This window comes from Microplitis mediator, chromosome 1 (assembly GCF_029852145.1).
Source record: "Microplitis mediator isolate UGA2020A chromosome 1, iyMicMedi2.1, whole genome shotgun sequence".
Classification (NCBI taxonomy): domain Eukaryota; kingdom Metazoa; phylum Arthropoda; class Insecta; order Hymenoptera; family Braconidae; genus Microplitis; species Microplitis mediator.
The window spans coordinates 27375940-27393485 of record NC_079969.1 but is presented as its reverse complement, the minus strand read 5'-3'; the positions used below and the strand labels follow the sequence as shown (position 1 = coordinate 27393485).

At 30.8% G+C, this 17546-nt stretch overlaps 2 protein-coding genes across 5 annotated transcripts in view; one reads left to right on the top strand and one right to left on the bottom strand.

Annotated features, from left to right (window-relative positions):
- LOC130666691 (sodium channel protein 60E) overlaps positions 1-17546 on the bottom strand; it is a 61011-nt gene that overhangs the window by 14204 nt on the left and 29261 nt on the right. For 3 of the 4 annotated variants that reach the window (XM_057467898.1, XM_057467918.1, XM_057467926.1), the window contains exons 4-12: positions 15482-15662; positions 11052-11129; positions 9153-9294; positions 7528-7662; positions 7202-7440; positions 6571-7046; positions 5117-5205; positions 3040-4496; positions 1622-1937 (exon numbers count right to left, since the gene is read on the bottom strand). In XM_057467898.1, coding sequence (XP_057323881.1) covers positions 1622-1937; positions 3040-4496; positions 5117-5205; positions 6571-7046; positions 7202-7440; positions 7528-7662; positions 9153-9294; positions 11052-11129; positions 15482-15662 — 3113 coding nt within the window. The remainder of the gene's footprint in view (positions 1-1621; positions 1938-3039; positions 4497-5116; positions 5206-6570; positions 7047-7201; positions 7441-7527; positions 7663-9152; positions 9295-11051; positions 11130-15481; positions 15663-17546) is intronic. The other variant, XM_057467908.1, reaches the window with a different exon arrangement.
- LOC130666801 (uncharacterized) overlaps positions 11539-17546 on the top strand; it is a 65373-nt gene continuing 59365 nt past the window's right edge. Inside the window, exon 1 of the mRNA XM_057468078.1 lies at positions 11539-11633. The gene's annotated coding sequence lies outside the window, so the exon portion shown is untranslated. The remainder of the gene's footprint in view (positions 11634-17546) is intronic.

Here is a 17546-nt window from a genome sequence, read left to right as displayed (position 1 = left end):
CAATACACTGATCTATCCATACAATTGTGTTGCTGTGAAGATAAGAATGTTTTTAGCACAAATATATTTTTTGTTAACAGATGACAAAAAATTAAAAATTTTATCGTCTGACTTAAAATTTTTAATTTCAAATCATCGTACAACACACGATCAAATCTACTAGATGGTTATTTTTGATGGGCAATGGATTCATTCTTTAAGGAAACTGCTGCCTTTTTAATTTTTTTTAAATAAATTTTTATTAGAAATTCCATTTCTAACAAAAATATAAATTTTTTAAAATTAAAAATATTTTTTTTTATCTGAGCAAAAATGAAATCACATCCGAATTAATTTTTTTTTCAAATTTTGAAATAATCACAACAATTTTTTTATCAGGGAAGACTAAAAAAAAAAAAAATTAATTTGAATTTTATGATCCTGAAGTTAGCAGACAATTGAAAATTTTTAGGTTTTTTTTTAACAATTAAATTTGAAGAAAAAAAAAAAATTAAAAATATGCACATGTAGAAAATTTCAAAAACTACAAGTGCAATTTTTAAAAATATTTTTTTTTTTTATAATTTACCGTCTAAAAAAAAGTCCAAAAATTATTAGACGTCGGCTAACTTGTGATCTTGAAGTTAACAGACAATTATTAATTTTAGGATTTTTTTTTACAACAAATTTATGAGAAAAAAAAAAAATAAAAAAATGCACATGTAGAAAATTCAAAAAACTATATGTGCAATTTTTCAAAATATTTTTTTTTTTATTATTTACCGTCTAAAAAAAAATCCAAAAATTATTTGACGTCGGCTAACTTCAGTATCATTGAATTTTTCGAAATTTTAACCAAAAATTAATTATGGAAAAAAAAAAATTCCGATAATTTATTTATCAAACAAAATTCAAATTTTAGTTTCTATCAAAAATATTCAAAAATAATTGAATTTATGTCAAAAAATTATCAATTTTTTTTAGTCAACTCTAGATTTTAATTTCAAAAAAATTACCGCCAAAAAAATTTTCAAATTAAAACAAACCTTAAAAAAAATCCATTAATTAAAAAAAATTCATACGAATTATTCCCATACATTGAAAAAAAAAAAATTAAACGTCAAAAATTTTTTAAAAGTCAGCAGTTCCTTTAATAATTAAAAGGATTTAAAAAGGATCAGGATTGACTTTGAGATTATTAACGTACCTGGGTCCATGAAGCGACACATAAAACATATATAGAGTAATACATATAGAAATAAAAAAATATAAACATTCAAGAGGATTTTTTTTTTTTCACGTAATTTTTTTTCTCCATAAAAAGACACTTACATTCTGCTATATCTTTAGCTAAACACTTGTTTTGAAACATATTCATTTTTTTTGCTTTTAACGTTAAATTATTTTCTTAAGACCGTTGAACTAATAATAATTTGTCATCTCATGCGACAATAACACAATAGCCGTTAGTTTGTAGCGTGTTATAGAGACATGAAGTACAAAATAAAATAAAATAAAGAACAACAGTGTAACGATATTAATACACACATGTATTGTTATTATGATGATAATAGTGATAATAACAATCATTATTATTACTATCGATGTGATTAATAGTGAGCCACGAAGGGAAATTACTTACGAAAACAATAATAAAATCCAAGATTGTCCAGAAACTCGTAAAGTATTTACAGAATCCGAGCGCAAGCCACTTGAGTAACATTTCGATGCTGAATAGCATACAGAAGACCAGGTTTGTCCAGTAGAGAATGCGCTTGAGGAATTGATTGTCGTCAAGATAAATGTCCTCAAAACAAAGGGTGACAGACGAGGCAAATATAAATGCCAGTATCATCCATTCAAATGCCGGGGTGTCGACAAACGACAACACGAATGTGCGTATATTAGTCCATTTGTGACCCAAATCCGTAGCCATACATTGATTAATGCAACTACATCTATTAAATATAATTATTAATTAATCAATTTGTAAAAAACTTTAGTTTCTGAGACCTGAGTAAGATAGAATGCGAGAGGCAGAAGTCGAAATTTTGTCTAGAATGATAATTTTAATTGGTTTGTTTAAATTTCGCGGGTTCCCGGGTCAAAAATTAAACTTGATTTAGGCGCGCTTCACCTTATTTTCTTTTGAAGTTATCGATTTGCCGACGATTTCGTGATAAGATCTCGACTTTTTCGACTTAAATTTAATTTTTTTAAACTTTTTGAACTTTTTTGATCTTAGTTTGAACTTATTCGTCTTTACTTTGAGCATGATAGTCATTCACATTACTTTTGACTTGCTGAATCAAGTCGAAAAAAAGTCATTTATTCGCCTTACTTCCGCCTTAATATATCAAAATTATTTCACCTTAGTTTTGACTTTTTCGCTTTGTAATTTAAGTCGAATGAGTCTAAATCAAGTCAATTTCGACTTAATTTCAAATTTTTCGTCTTAAATCGTGACTAAGTAAGCCAGTTAAGTCTAAACCAAGGCGAAAACTAAATGTATTTCATATCTCCGTAAAAAAAAAGTCGAGTTTATTTTGTGAAAAACGGCTCCAAATTTCAACTTGATAAATCAATTCTAAATCAAGTTTTAGTTTTGACCCGGGTTTTTTAATATTTTTGAAGTACGGGAAATTGGAATATTAAAAGAATTTATATTGTGTATGGCTTGGAAAGGACGGCGGGTGACATGCCAATAATTGGTACATGAGAGTGATGATTTAAAAAGCTTTATATTTATTGCGGTGTTATGAATTTATAGTGGAAACGGGTGATTTAATTGGCTGAGGCATCCAGTGAGAGAATCCAATAAATTTATCTATCATTGGCATTCAATACATGGCCAATAAATTTAAATATTTTTTATATTATTTATAATTAGAGCTTTTACTTCAGTTATTTAAATTTTAATCCTGTTGTCGTTGATTTGGAAGTTGACAATTAAAAAAAAAATCTTGAAGAAAGATCTCAAAAAATTTCCAGCCAATGAAATAAATATCAGAATCTCGGTGATCAATATAATTTACAAAAAAAAAAACCGCGATGACTTACTTTTGATAACAATGCTGAGGAAAGCAATCCTGCGGCACCTTATGTGGTTTATTTCTACCAAATCCTGGAAAGGAGCCCATGCCGTCAACGTAACGTCCCTTGCTATCGCGTCTTCCACCGACAGTGAGCTCGTCGACGTAGCTAACGAGCGCGTGCCAAGGTCTTTTTTGTCCCTTGGCCGCTGCTTGCTGCTGCAATTCGTCTTGCCTCATTGTCGTCATCATCGTCACCGAGGACATCAGCATCATGGCCTCATTATTGCTCGCCTGTTTTTCTTTGTCCTGTTGTGGCAGCATCGCCGAGTGTTCTTCGTCATCGGGAATTTTTCCCGTCGACTCTTTGAGTACTTCCATCTCGATGCTTTCTTCAGCATTCGTCTCATTGCTGTCGCCCTTACCCTCGTCCAACTTACCCGCGGGTCTGACCGTCTCCTGGCTGCTGTGGCTGTACGTAGTAACAGTCGCTTGCCGGTGATAAATCGGCTCGTAAGTGAACACCGGCTGATTCAGACTTTCTTGATACGATCTATTGTAAATATTGTCTTTAGGAAGGCTCAAAACGGTCTCCTGTATTGCGTATTTTTCTTTGTCCGACTTGTCCATAACTTCCCGCACTATTTGCTCCAATCGTGTGTTTTTTTCGTTCTCCGTTCGCTCTTTTCGGTATCGTTTTTTACGAACAATTGACCTAATCCGGTCAAACGACCTCGCCAGCTTTGAATCCTCACCAACTTCTTGCTTTTTCTGCTTCAATTCTTCGGAATTGAAACTGTTGAGCAACAAGGCCAAGAAGAGATTGAGAACCATGAAATTACCCATAACTAATGCTGGAAGAAATATTGCAAAGCATGTTTCCGGTCCCTCATCTTTTTCAGCGCGCATGCAGTCCCACAGGGGCTCGATCCATTCACCGCAGAGTATCCGAAATATCATCATAAAGGAATGAAAGAAATCGTTGAAGTTCCACCGTGGAACTGGGTCTGGGTAAAACTTTTCGGGTGTGTAATCTTTGCTGAACAATTGCATTCCGATTACGGCGAATATGTAGATGACAATTACCAACACCAGAGTCAAATTACCCAGCGCTTCAATACTAGATATTATTATGCTCAGAAGAACTTTCATTGTCGTCCATGACTGCGCCAGCTTCAAGACACGTAACAACCTCAGACCACGTAATACTGATAGACCGTCGACTAATTCGAATGTTAAATCAATGAGCGACGCGGACACGATTATAAGGTCGAAGTTGTTCCAGCCGTTATTGAAAAAATCTTTGCTCAGTGCGAGCAACTTTAGGAAGCACTCGAACGTGAAAATACTTGTGAAGACTTTGTTGCCAATGTTGAGAGCTTGTCGCACATTTTCGCTCATCCCGTGATGTTCCATAGCGAGAAACCCGGTGTTCAATACGATACACAGGGTGATGGTTAATTCGAACAATGGATCTCGTACCACCTAATGGAACGTTTATTATTAACAGATAGTTTGATTAAATTTATCTCTGACAATCGATATTTAACTTTTGATGATTAATTTTAATTACACAGTAATTCATTTATTTGTAATTATTAATTGTTGCGGTTAGTAATTGATATTCTTGTGGGTACGATATTTTTGCTTTTTTTACTGATCATAAATAATAAAAAATCAATTGACAGGTAATTTAAATTTATGTCAATATTAATACCGCGGCTTCAAAAGTTATTTTGAAAAGTTAAAACTTTATACTCATTATTATTTAAAAATTAAAAATGAATAGAATGTATTGAGGTAAAAGTAATTGAATGCGAGTAAATGGCTCTTCAAATTTTACTATCGGTCGGTGTAAATTTTAATCAAGAAATAGAACCGCAATGGACTGATCAAAGGAAGATTTCAAGGGCGGCCATATTTTATCATTAGAATTTCAGTTTTGAATAAAAATCGATGTTCTGGTGAAAACTAATAATTGTAAAATATAAATAATTTTCCATATTGAATATAGCCATCAATTATTAATGATAAATAAATATGTCATTAATTTATAGTGACGCGTAAATAAATAAATTTATCAAATTAATATGAAAATTAATTACCTTATATAAACAATTTTGAAATCGTAACCAACCCTCATAGTCGACGCAACACTGAATACATTTGTCGCAATTTCTGTCAGGAAGATCGTCTACAAAAAAATTAAAATAATTACTCTGTAAAAAATTTGAGTGAACGCGAATAAAATCCGGAGTGAAGTTTACCCCTTATTCGGAGTGATTTTTTTTAAAAACTCCGAGCGACCGAGTGAATTCGGATTGATATAAAATCCATGATCACTCCGAATTTACTCCGGACTTTTTACACACAGTAAAAAATATTGTGTACCTGTGCTAAAAACAGTCCGAGTTAAAATTTTTGTGTTAATTATTTTGTGTCAAACCAACACAATTCTTTGTGGTACTGTAAAATTTTTAATCGATTTACTCTTCAACACTTTAAAAGTGTTAGTATAAAAATCGATATTATCAATATTTATTAAGTGTTACTTTAAAATCAACACAAAAAAAGTGTTGAAATTTTAACACAAATATTGTGTGGGCCGTTTCTAACACACAGATTGTGTTGTATTTAACACAATATTTTTTACTGTGCAGTGTACATAAATAAGGTACCCGCGGGTAATAAGGTCTAAGTGACAGAAATGATATTTAAAATAATCGCCTCCGCTAAAGGCTACTCTAGTAGAAGAGTCTTGCAAAGAGATGTTACGACAAGTTTATAGTCCCGATACCACGTGCCCTATCTTCTATATTTCATTATCCGTCATATGCTGTCGTAGTGCAGAAGAAATTATAAAAAACAATCTAGTCTTCTGACTCTTAAAAAGTATTGTTGCTAAATTTAAGTGATGATTTATCTCTAATACCAATTTTATTAAGTATAGACTGAAAAAAATAATCGCTAGCTGCTAGCGATTGTTTTCTTTAGCAGCTAGTGATTTTTAATCGTCAGCTGCAAGCGATTATTTCACTAGCTGCTAGCGATTTTTTCTTTAGCAGGTAGCGATTAAAAATCGCTTGCTGGAAGCGATTTTTCGCTAACGCTTACTTATTTGTTCCTTGTATAAAAAAAGTTAAGCATCGGTATAACTCGAAAATAAAATAAATACTAAGAGCGATTAAAAATAGCAAGCGATTTTTAATCGCTCCCTGCTAAAGAGAAAATCGCTTCCAGCTAGCGAAAAAATCGCTCCCAGCTAGCGATTATTTTTTTCAGTGTAGTTTAACTATTACAATTTTTAACCCGTAGGCCTTATTACCCTACCGTACTAAAATAAGGCCTATTCGCATGGTTTTTGTAAAAGTTCAATTTTTTGTTTGTTTATGGTAAAAATTACCATTACTTCACTATATTTTACGGCTAATGTATTGAAATAAAGATTAATGATAAATTTCGATAATTAAACGCACTACTTTCGATCCTATTCAAAATCTCCCTTAGCTAAGCTTTATTACCCACCGGTACCTTATAATTTTAATGAATAAATTATTACCAATAACGACAATATGTGACAAGTACTCCGGAGGTAATGTGTACATTTGTTTTTTAGTTTTAACCCCATTGCACTTTAGTACCCTAATTTCCCGGCTCCTGCTCCTGACGGAGACAGTGACCGGTGCAATAGGAAGTAGAGTGCGTTCGCCAGTGGTCGTAGTGACCATTTGCATTCTCTCTTGACGTTCAAGACGATGCTCGCGGTGCTTGTGTTCACGATGGTGATGCTCACGACGCTCGTGCTCTTCAGCCGAGGTAACGTCATCACCATCGTGATCATCAACGACACCCGAGTCATCCAACGAGGATTGCTGATTGCTGTTGTTGCTGGCTTGCCGGGAGTGCAGCATCCCTCGGTGGGGTGCCAGCCGGTGGATCGGGTCAGGTGGCCGAGGGGGAGCCACCTGGAGAGGTAGATTTGATGGCCGGACATTTGAGTGCCTTGGGCTTGGACTCGGACTAGGTGTCGCCGATCTGAATTAAATATTTGAAACAATAATAATAATTATTATTTAAGAATTTTATTTCGTCACTAATTAGCAATTAGTGCGAGTGGTTTTGTTGGTACAGAGGTAATTGGGGTGGAAGGGAATCGTGAAGGTTAATAAATATTTAAAGGATGATCCTACTGATCGCATTTATTGTTCAAGGACCTGCTCCTCGCTCCACCATTTTTTTCCTGCCCCGCAGAACTTCTTCCCCGTTTTCTTCTGCGTGTTTTTTTCCTCGTGTAGCTGCTCAGCAAAACGCCCTTGCGTGCGTCTATTTTTTTTTGCTTTTCTTTTGTTAGGGTTTTGATGTTGATCTTCGTCGGGTCGAAACTAAACGTCGAGTCTTCGCGGTGATCAGTTAGGTCTTTTTTTCTTTCCTATTAATAATTTTTCGAACAAAATAAGAGATAAAAATAACAAATTACTATTTTGTAAAAATTTATTGGGAGTAAAACGAAATTTACCTCGTTAGTAATTTCAGCTTCTTCCTCGTAGCTCAAGGCCACGACGGCAAGCATCAAATTTATGAGGTAGAATGACCCGAAGAACACGACCACCGTGAAAAACGTGACGCTGATAGGCCCGCACGCCGACAACACCTGTTTTAGTTAATAGACATATCATTTTTCAAGCCCGCATATATTTTATGTTTAACGATCGATATCTTATTCATTCTCTCCTTGTTCTCTCAGTCATTATCTTAAATCTTTTTGATATCATCATACATCATCATATATTTATTACTATATATACTACCCACTAAATTATGCGGGGTTCATTTTTCTTTATCAAAGTTACGTTTCTTTGTTTTTAATTCATTACAATTTTTTAATAATCAATTAAAATCTTTAATTAGTTTTTTATCAGAAGGTAAATTTAATTGAGTAGCCCGCCATTTTGTACGACTTAGAATTAAACTTTAGAGTGATTATTTTCAATTTAAATTGATTTTTTATTTTTTTGAATCTTTTTTTGGGCAAAATCGGAATATAATTTTTGGGTATCCCATTTTACCCTCCCCTAAATGCCATAGTTGAGCAACATAAATTTGTTATGGACAATTTACACTCGCGCTTCTTAAAAAAACATAAAATACCATTTGAAACTTTCATTAATTTTAAATTACAAATTTAATTATTTGAATTTTTTTTAATTTCACAGAAAAAAAAATTTTGTGATTTAAAAATTAAAAAAAAATTTATAAAATCAATTAAAATATTTATTTGTAGTAGGGGTGTGCGAATACCGTTCGAATTAAATCGAATCGAAAATTAATATTCGATTAGAAATTCCAATCGAATAATTTGAATTTTCGAATTATTCGAAATTCGACGAAAAATTCGAAAAATTTAGAATAATTCAGAAATGTTCGAATAATTCGCTAATTATCGAAATTTCACTGGATTTTCTATTGTTTACAATTTGAATTCCATTACATCGTGTATTAAGTATTCTACTTACGAATAATATATTTTTTGATTAAAAATCAATTACCCGGAGAAAACAATTGCTCAATTTCAATGCATGTTCATCTCTGTCAGTAACATAAAAAATCTAGATACTAATATTGGCAAGAGATCTCTTCAATTAATTGTGATTTTTATCATTATTAATTTCCGTTTGAAAAAAAATTTGTAGCAAATTTTCATACCAATTTTTCTATTTGTGTAATTATATTTCATGGTTTAAATAAAATGTATATTAAATGTTAATTTCATATTTGAATATCGACTATAACAAACTCTGAATTCAAAATACTGGAAAATTTGCGAATAATATAATAATTCAAAAAAAAATTCGAATGATTCGGAAACTTTCGAAGAATTCGAGTTTCGAATTATTCGCACACCCCTAATTTATATTGGAAATTGAATATCAAAAGCTCGTGTAGTGAATAAAAAAAAAATTTGTAATTATTGTCATTTCCAGATCTAAATTTCCGTAGCAAATGGCTCCGCTCTGATGATAATTGATAACTAAATACCTCCGCTTTATAGTAATTAAATGGTTACCACTAGAACTAGCTGATAACAATTACTAATATTAAATTATCTTGTCCATAATAAAATCCAATAAAGTAATTACATACCTTATTATAAACATCCTCCCAATAATCAAGAGTAATTAATTGAAACGTAGTGAGCATCGACCACAGAAAACTATCAAAATTAGTGTATCCGTGATTTGGATTTGGACCGACACACAGACATGTGAAATTTTCATTGCAGTGTCTGTCAATAAAAACATAAAATATTATTATATTTTTTATTACCCGACAATGTTATTAAATTTTCCCTTAACGCCAACTCGCCGACTCTAATAAACTTTTTATACTCGATATTTCTCCCTTTTGAATTAATTTACGGTTTTATGGATCCAATTATAATTTTATCTGACACTAAATTGCAAACATCAAAATGTATTACGGAAAATAATATTCTTAAAGTTTTATTGACTTGAAAAAATTTATTTAAACAGGACGCGGTTAAGTACCGAGTATTTAAATCGGATAAGGGCCGACATAAAATATAAAGAAAAGTCGATTTTTCGATCGGTCCCGATTCAGTGGTTCCCTTAATTGTTTTCAATTCAATTTAAATTGATTTCTCTAACAAAATCAATTCGGGTGAAAAAGAATTTAGTTCACAGCCATTATTCACGTCATAGTTGGAAATGGTCTTTTTTATTTATTTATTTTATTTCATTTTTTTTTTTTTTTGTGATAAATATAAAGATCAATCTCGAAAGCGGTAGAGCGATTCTCTGTTAGTTGAGTTTGCGGAAAATAAGTATATATATATATATTATATATATATATATATATATATATATATATATTTTTTTTTTAGCGAGCAGCTGCGGTCCGATGAACCGTAAGCTTAAAGTTTAGCTCGTTGAAAAATCCCAAGTGTTCGGAAACGGTCGAAAACTAAGCTAGAGATTTCTCCACATATATATACTTAGTTTTTTACACGTAGAAATATATACAGAGAAGACCAGGCTTAAATAAAACACGATTTTTGAGACAAATTTTTTTTTTTGATAAAAATATTTAGAATTCGTAGAAAAAAATCGGGTAAGTCGAGCAGCCCAAAAAGTGAAATCCACTTAGAATTTTTTTTTTACAATACACGGAGAGAAATTTATGGTAACCATTTCTAGTACGTTTATGAAATATCATCCCATACCGTTATGGTAATGATTACTTGGAATTATGGGATATAGGCCCATACTTTCTGGGAAAAGTTCCCATAAGTATGGGAATAATTCCCATAATTATGGTAACAATTCCCATATCGCATGTGAAATAATTATGGTAATGGTTACCATATATTACGGTAACGGTTACCATAATATTATGGTAACCATCACCATAATATTATGGTAAAGGTTACTATAGTTGACATTTCAATAAAACCGGTTACGATACATTATGGGAACTATTCCCATAATTTATTGTAATCGTTACCATAAATTTCTCTCCGTGTAGTGGCCCATTTTACCTCAGAGATAACTTTTTCCAGCTATAAATTAAATAATTTATATAACAAACACTGAAAAAGTCATTTTTTTTTTTTTTTTTTTTTCTAAGGAAAATTTCAAATTGACCGCGTGGTCCAGTATGACCAACTTGTCTATCTTTTAGTAAAAATCGTACTTGAGCATTTTTCAAGTAAACAATTTTATTTTTGCCTCAAAAATAGTATCTTATAGCCCTGGTCTATATATATAGAGGTAAGATGAGAATCTGACACTGAGTGACAATTTCGCGCATCATCGCTGCGATTCATTCGCTTGAGAGAATAAAAAATAAAAAAAGTTAGAGTAGCTTCGTTATTATTATTATTATTATTATTATTATTATTATTATTATTATTTTTATCTATTATCTATTATCTCAATTGTATTTGTTATTTTTTGGTAAATGAAATATTCGTTAGCCGGTTGGTTTATAATTTATAATGAGCCAAATAAAAAAAAGTATAACCTGGCGCCGGTGACATTGCCGCAGATGATGGGTTTCTCGTCCTCGTCGAATGCCCAATTGGACGAATTCCAAGTCCACCTGTTGGCAGTGAAGAATATAAATCTTTCTTTACAATTTTATAGATCAATGTTGTTACTATGTGTATACATAGATATATATGTGTATATATAAGACTTGTTATATGTACACAAGTTACTTGAGCTTGGATGAAATAGAAAAGAAAAATGTTTGTTCTTGATGCACTTGAAAAATATATTTTTATTACATTTTCTGGCTTATTTTTTTTTACACTCGAGTGAGATTATTTTATTTTTTATTCTTGAAAAAAAAGTAAGATGATAAAAATTTACTCACGTAAGACATTTATATTGCGATAAAAGTCAAGAAAGTATCAGATAACTTTTAACGTTGAGTTTTAAGAAATCGATATCTACTATCGGCGGTTAGTATTCTTAAACTATCGGTTAACGTTAACGATCCAAACAAACCTCATCTAGTTCTGAGCAGTATCATTTTCTCATAAAACCGCAATAAAAAAAAGCCAATAAACGTCGTGAAATTATTTAATACTTCATTATTAAGGTATAAAATTAATTAATTAATTATTTCTCTTCGCTCTTGTTAGTATACATTTTTTTTCCTTTATTAAAAAATATGAGCTCCTAATTTAGTAAACGCGCTTTCCATTCCTACATTAAAAAATAAGTGATAACTTGATAGATTAATTTTTAATTAGAACACTTCCTGTCGTACAAGTAAATTGTTTGTTAAATAAATTCATTAATTACTCAAGTGATACATTTGCAAATTCAAAAATTACGTCTGCATTTTTTCCAAAAATTTGTGATGGTAAAAAAAAATTCATTATGCATTTGCATTATTTTCAAAATGCATTAAAAAAATTTTTCTACAATTTTACTTCGCACGAATTTTTTTTTATTTTTGCCGACCCATTTTACCCGAAATTGAATAAAAAAATTTCGAACTTTCTACACTGAAAAAAATAATCGGTAGCAGCTACCGATTGGCAGTTGGTAGCTACTACCGATTATTTTTCGGTAGCCGCTACTGATTATTTCGGTACCAGTTACCTAATTTTCGGTAACAGCTACCGATTTTTTTCGGTAGCTGGTACCGATTCCAATCAGTAACGGCTACCGAAATAATCGGTAGCTGTAACCGAGTAATCAGTAGCTGTTACGGAAGTAATAGGTAGCTGTTACCAAAAATTAATCAGTAGCAGCTACCAAAAATTAATCAGTAGCAGCTACCGATTATTTCGGTAACAGCTACCGATTTTTTTCGGTAGCTGGTACCGATTCCAATCAGTAACGGCTACCGAAATAATCGGTAGCTGTTACCGAATAATCGGTAGCCGTTACGGAAATAATCGGTAGCTGTTACCAAAAATTAATCAGTAGCAACTACCGATTATTTCGGTACCAGTTACCTAATTTTCGGTAACAGCTACCGATTTTTTTTCGGTAGCTGGCATCGATTCCAATCAGTAGCGGCTACCGAAATAATCGGTAGCTGTAACCGAGTAATCAGTAGCTGTTACGGAAATCATAGGTAGCTGTTACCAAAAATTAATCACTAGCAGCTACTGATTATTTCGGTAACTGGTGCCGAAATAATCAGTAGCGGCTACCGAAAAATAATCGGTAATAGCTACCAACTGCCAATGGGTAGCTGCTACCAATTATTTTTTTCAGTGTAGGAGATTTCTCTATAATCAAAGTTTATTTTACAAAAACTGAGAAGAAAATTTCAAATTTTTTTTCATAAATTAACAGTACATTCAAGTAGCAGTCAGTAGTTGGTCTGATTAGTAGTTACGTCTTATTATTAACTACTTAATAAGCCGTAACCACTAATTTAAAAACTAAAATGGATTAATTTTTTTTCGAAAAACTGAATCCATTAAAATTAAACTAATGGTAATAAATTAATAAAAATAATTAAAATTTACTGCGTACGGTAATAAAAAAGTTAAAATTTTTTCTCGACTCCGATTCCCAAAAAAAAAATCACGTGCCCTCTTAATGAATGTGGGGAATCCCAATTAAACGGGACATGCAGTATGCAATGATACTTTTTTTTCTCGTCTATTTTTCTTTTTCATTGTTCGGTAAATTATAATTATCCCGGCGTTAGTAGGTTACTGAAAAATAAAAAATAAAAGTATGGAAAACAAAAAAAAAGTCGCAGTCTGGTCTAGTGCGCCAGCGAGAAGCCTGAAAAAAAAATGGCTATAGGTCCTCTTGTATGTAAGTTTTAATATTCGAAAAGCGAGCCCACGGAGATAATGTCAGTAAAAAAAAAAAAAAATATACTGGCCTGCATATCCCTAGCAGACGCAAAACTCAGTGACCGTTTGGGTAATAGTGAACTAGGTATCTCATGAATATCAACCGCAGTGACCCAAACACTTTGCACGTATACTTTTGTACTAGCTTATATACATATACTTTATTTTTTTTCTCATACTTTTCTCTCTTACTTATATCTATAGCATTTTACATAAAACTAACACCCGGTAAAAGTTTTCGTGACTTTAAATTATATCGTTTAGTTTCTCGATCCGCTTGAAAAAGTTTCCGATGTATGTTTCAAACATTTTAAAAGCAGAAACAAATAAACCTGACATGAGTAATCAACGTCCGAGTAACTAGACAACTAAATATATCATCTAAGAATGATACTGAAAAATAATTATTTCAGAGGAAAATTATTTACACCGAAAAAATCGGGAGTGATTGCAGATTTTACTTCAATCCGAATTCATTTCGTCACTCGAAATTTTGGAGTTTCAAAAAAAATCACTTCGAATACGGAGTAAATATGAAATTTGTTTTTCCAGCGGAGTGATTTCGGAGTAATTTGGATTTTATTTCAATCCGCATTTACTCCGATTCAAATTTTGAATATTAAAATAAATTCCCCGGAGTGAATTTTATTCCGAGGGGATTAAATAAAAAAAAGTCATCCGCTCCGCATTCACTGAAAATTTACTCCAGATTTAATCCGCTTGTACTCCGCGAATTTTTTACAGCGTAAGGGTCAATGGGTCATAAATAAAAAATTAAATTTGAAAAAATATTTTTCCTCGATTTGAATTTACTTGCAGTTGGTGTAAACACCCAAGTATTTCTGTGTTCAATTTCACAAAAAAAAATATTTTCCCGCAATATTTATTTTTCAGAGATTGTTTTATCGCAAAAAGAAAAAAAAATTTACCTATCACACACAACCTTGTAAAAATAAATGTATGACTCGATTCAGTTCGCGCATGCAATGTTGTCAAACAGTCGACTCTACTTTACACGAATTTTTAATTTTTTATTTATTTATTCGCTCCAATTCCCATATGCGATAGTTATTATTCTCTTCAATAAATTTCACGCTACATAAATATTAATTATTTCTCCGCAAAATTTATTTATTTCCATTTTTAAAAATCAAATTTCTCAAAAAACTAATCCGTCTATCAAAATTTTTTTATTAAAAAAAACTGAATTGCTGTAAGAAATTTTTTCCAATCAAATACTTTTATTTCAATAAAAGCATCGGACTTTTCCGAAGTATTTTCTTCCTGAAAACTTTTCCCAATACCTCAAGGTTTTTTTCTCTTAAATTACCCCAAAGTTGTACGAAATATTAAACTTCAATCTTGATCCCGTAAAAAAAAATTCCTACCTACTTGATCATTTTTTAATTCTTTTCCATGAAAAATTTGCGCCCTCTCATAAAATGATTTACTTCAAACTCCCCATGAAAAAAATTTATAAAAAAAAATATTTTTCATATAAAAAAAAATATATTTTTTATATAAAAAAAATATATTAAAAATACATAAAAAATATATATAAAATATGTATAAAAAATATATTTTAAATAGCTAACTTTTGCCCGATTTTCGTATATATTTTAAATATATTAAAAATATATCTTAGTATATAAAAAATACATGTATAAAAATATACAAAAAATATATCAGTAATATATTTTTAATTCAACCAACAACCTAGGTAAAAAAAAATTATATAAAAAATATATTTTTTATATTTTATTTTCTGGGTTGGTGATTAACTTAAAAATATATTACTAATATATTTTTTGTATATTTTTATACATGTATTTTTTATACATTCTAAGATATATTTTTAGTTTATTTAAAATATATACGAAAATCGGCCAAAAGTTAACTATTTAAAATATATTTTTTATACATATTTTTTATATATTTATATATTTTTTATGTATTTTTAATATATTTTTTTTATATAAAAAATATATTTTTTTTATAAAGTTTTTTCATGGGGGACAAGACCCCATCAGTTAATTATCGACTTCTTCATGACCGCAATAAAAAAATCTCCAAGGAAATCCGTAACCAAAAACAAGAAGCCACGTACAGTAAAACTTACTCATTCCATGCGACCTGGGTGTCATTAGGCTGTTGATGTCTCACGCACTTGTTACGCAGCTCGCCCATGTAAACTTGAAGTGCGAAGAGAGCAAAAACCATCAAACAGAATATCGTGAGGGTCATAACTTCCGCGAGCTGCTTGAAACTGTGCAAGAGGGCATTGATGATGGTCTTGAGGCCTGTAACAAAAAGTATATCTGATGTGAAAAAGTTCACTTCAGTCTTTAAGACTCGTGATTTATAAGCAATTGTACTTATACTCATTTTTATACTCATAGTCAGCAAACAGACAAGTCATCAAGAACCGAAATAGTCGAATAGTCATTCTGATTCCTTGGAGTTGTATATTTTTTAGTATATATTGTATGTTATAATATATAACATACTGAAATGTCCTATTGACCTAGTACTTTTTTCTTTTCTACTTTTTTTTTTATTTTCTCGAGTGTGTGGGTACTTGAGCGAGTCATTAGAAGACTATTCATTCGTTGGAATCTTTTAGAGTGGGAGCTGATGGCTGAAGAAAGATCGAATTCTATGACGTATTGTTTCATTACTGACGAGCTATTATATTTATGTATCGGTACATGGAGTAAAAATTAAAGTAACCGTTCCTAGTACGATTATGAAAAATCGATCCACGTTATGATAATAATTACTTGGAGTTACGGAATATGGGCCTATAAGTTCTGGGAATAGTTCCTATAGTCACATAGTGATGAATGCTATGTTCACATTGGAACAGTTCCTAGGTACGTATGGGAGTAGTGAGTCTTATGGTAATGATTACCATGCCATTGAGAAATTCCTTATATTATGGAAATCATTACCAAAATATATAGTAATGATTACCATATTATCGCAGTAATTATTACCATACTATTACGGTAATTATTACCATGACATCATGGTAAATATTACCATATATTATTACCATAACAGCATGGTAAATATTACCATAATCTTATGCTAACGATTACCATAGCATTAAAAAATTCCTTATATCATGGAAATCATTACCGAAATATATAGTAATGATTACCATATTATTACGGTAATTATAACCACACCTTATAGGAATAATTACCATGACATCATGGTAAATATTACCATATACCATAGGAATAATTACCATAACAGCATGGTAAATATTACTGTTATTTCAAAATTCCTTATATTATGGAAATCATTACCAAAATATATAGTAATAATTACCATATTATCGCAGTAATTATTACCATACCTTATAGGAATAATTACCATGACATCATGGTAAACATTACCATATACCATAGGAAAAATTACCATAACAGCATGGTAAATATTACTAAGTTATTTCAAAATTCCTTATATTATGGAAATCATTACCGAAATATATAGTAATGATTACCATATTATTACGGTAATTATTACCACACCTTAGAGGAATAATTACCATGACATCATGGTAAATACTACCATATACCATAGAAAAAATTACCATAACAGCATGGTAAATATTACTAAGTTATTTAAAAATTCCTTATATTATGGAAATCATTACCAAAATATATAGTAATACTTACCATATTATCGCAGTAATTATTACCATACCTTATAGGAATAATTACCATAACCTTATGCTAACGATTACGATGTCATTTAAAAATTCTTTATATTATGGAAATCATTACCAAAATATATAGTAATGATTACCATATTATTACAGTAATAATTACCATGCTATTACGGTAATTATTACCGTAATATTATGATAACCACACACTATAAACGATATTTAAAAAAAAAACCTGTTATCATACGATATAGGAACCATACCCATAATATATTGTAATTTTTACCGTGTAGATAAAATTTATGAAAATAATTTTTGAATTTTTAATTTCAACGGTTGGGTTCATTTTAATTTTATTTATTATGTTAATTTAATTATTAATTATCAAACTGTTAATTCAAATCGCGATTGGTTATTGATGATTAAATTAAACTAGAGGCAATCTAAATATGTGTTAATATAAATGTGCTTGTGTGTGCACGAAAGTGGAAGGTTAATTTTCAATATT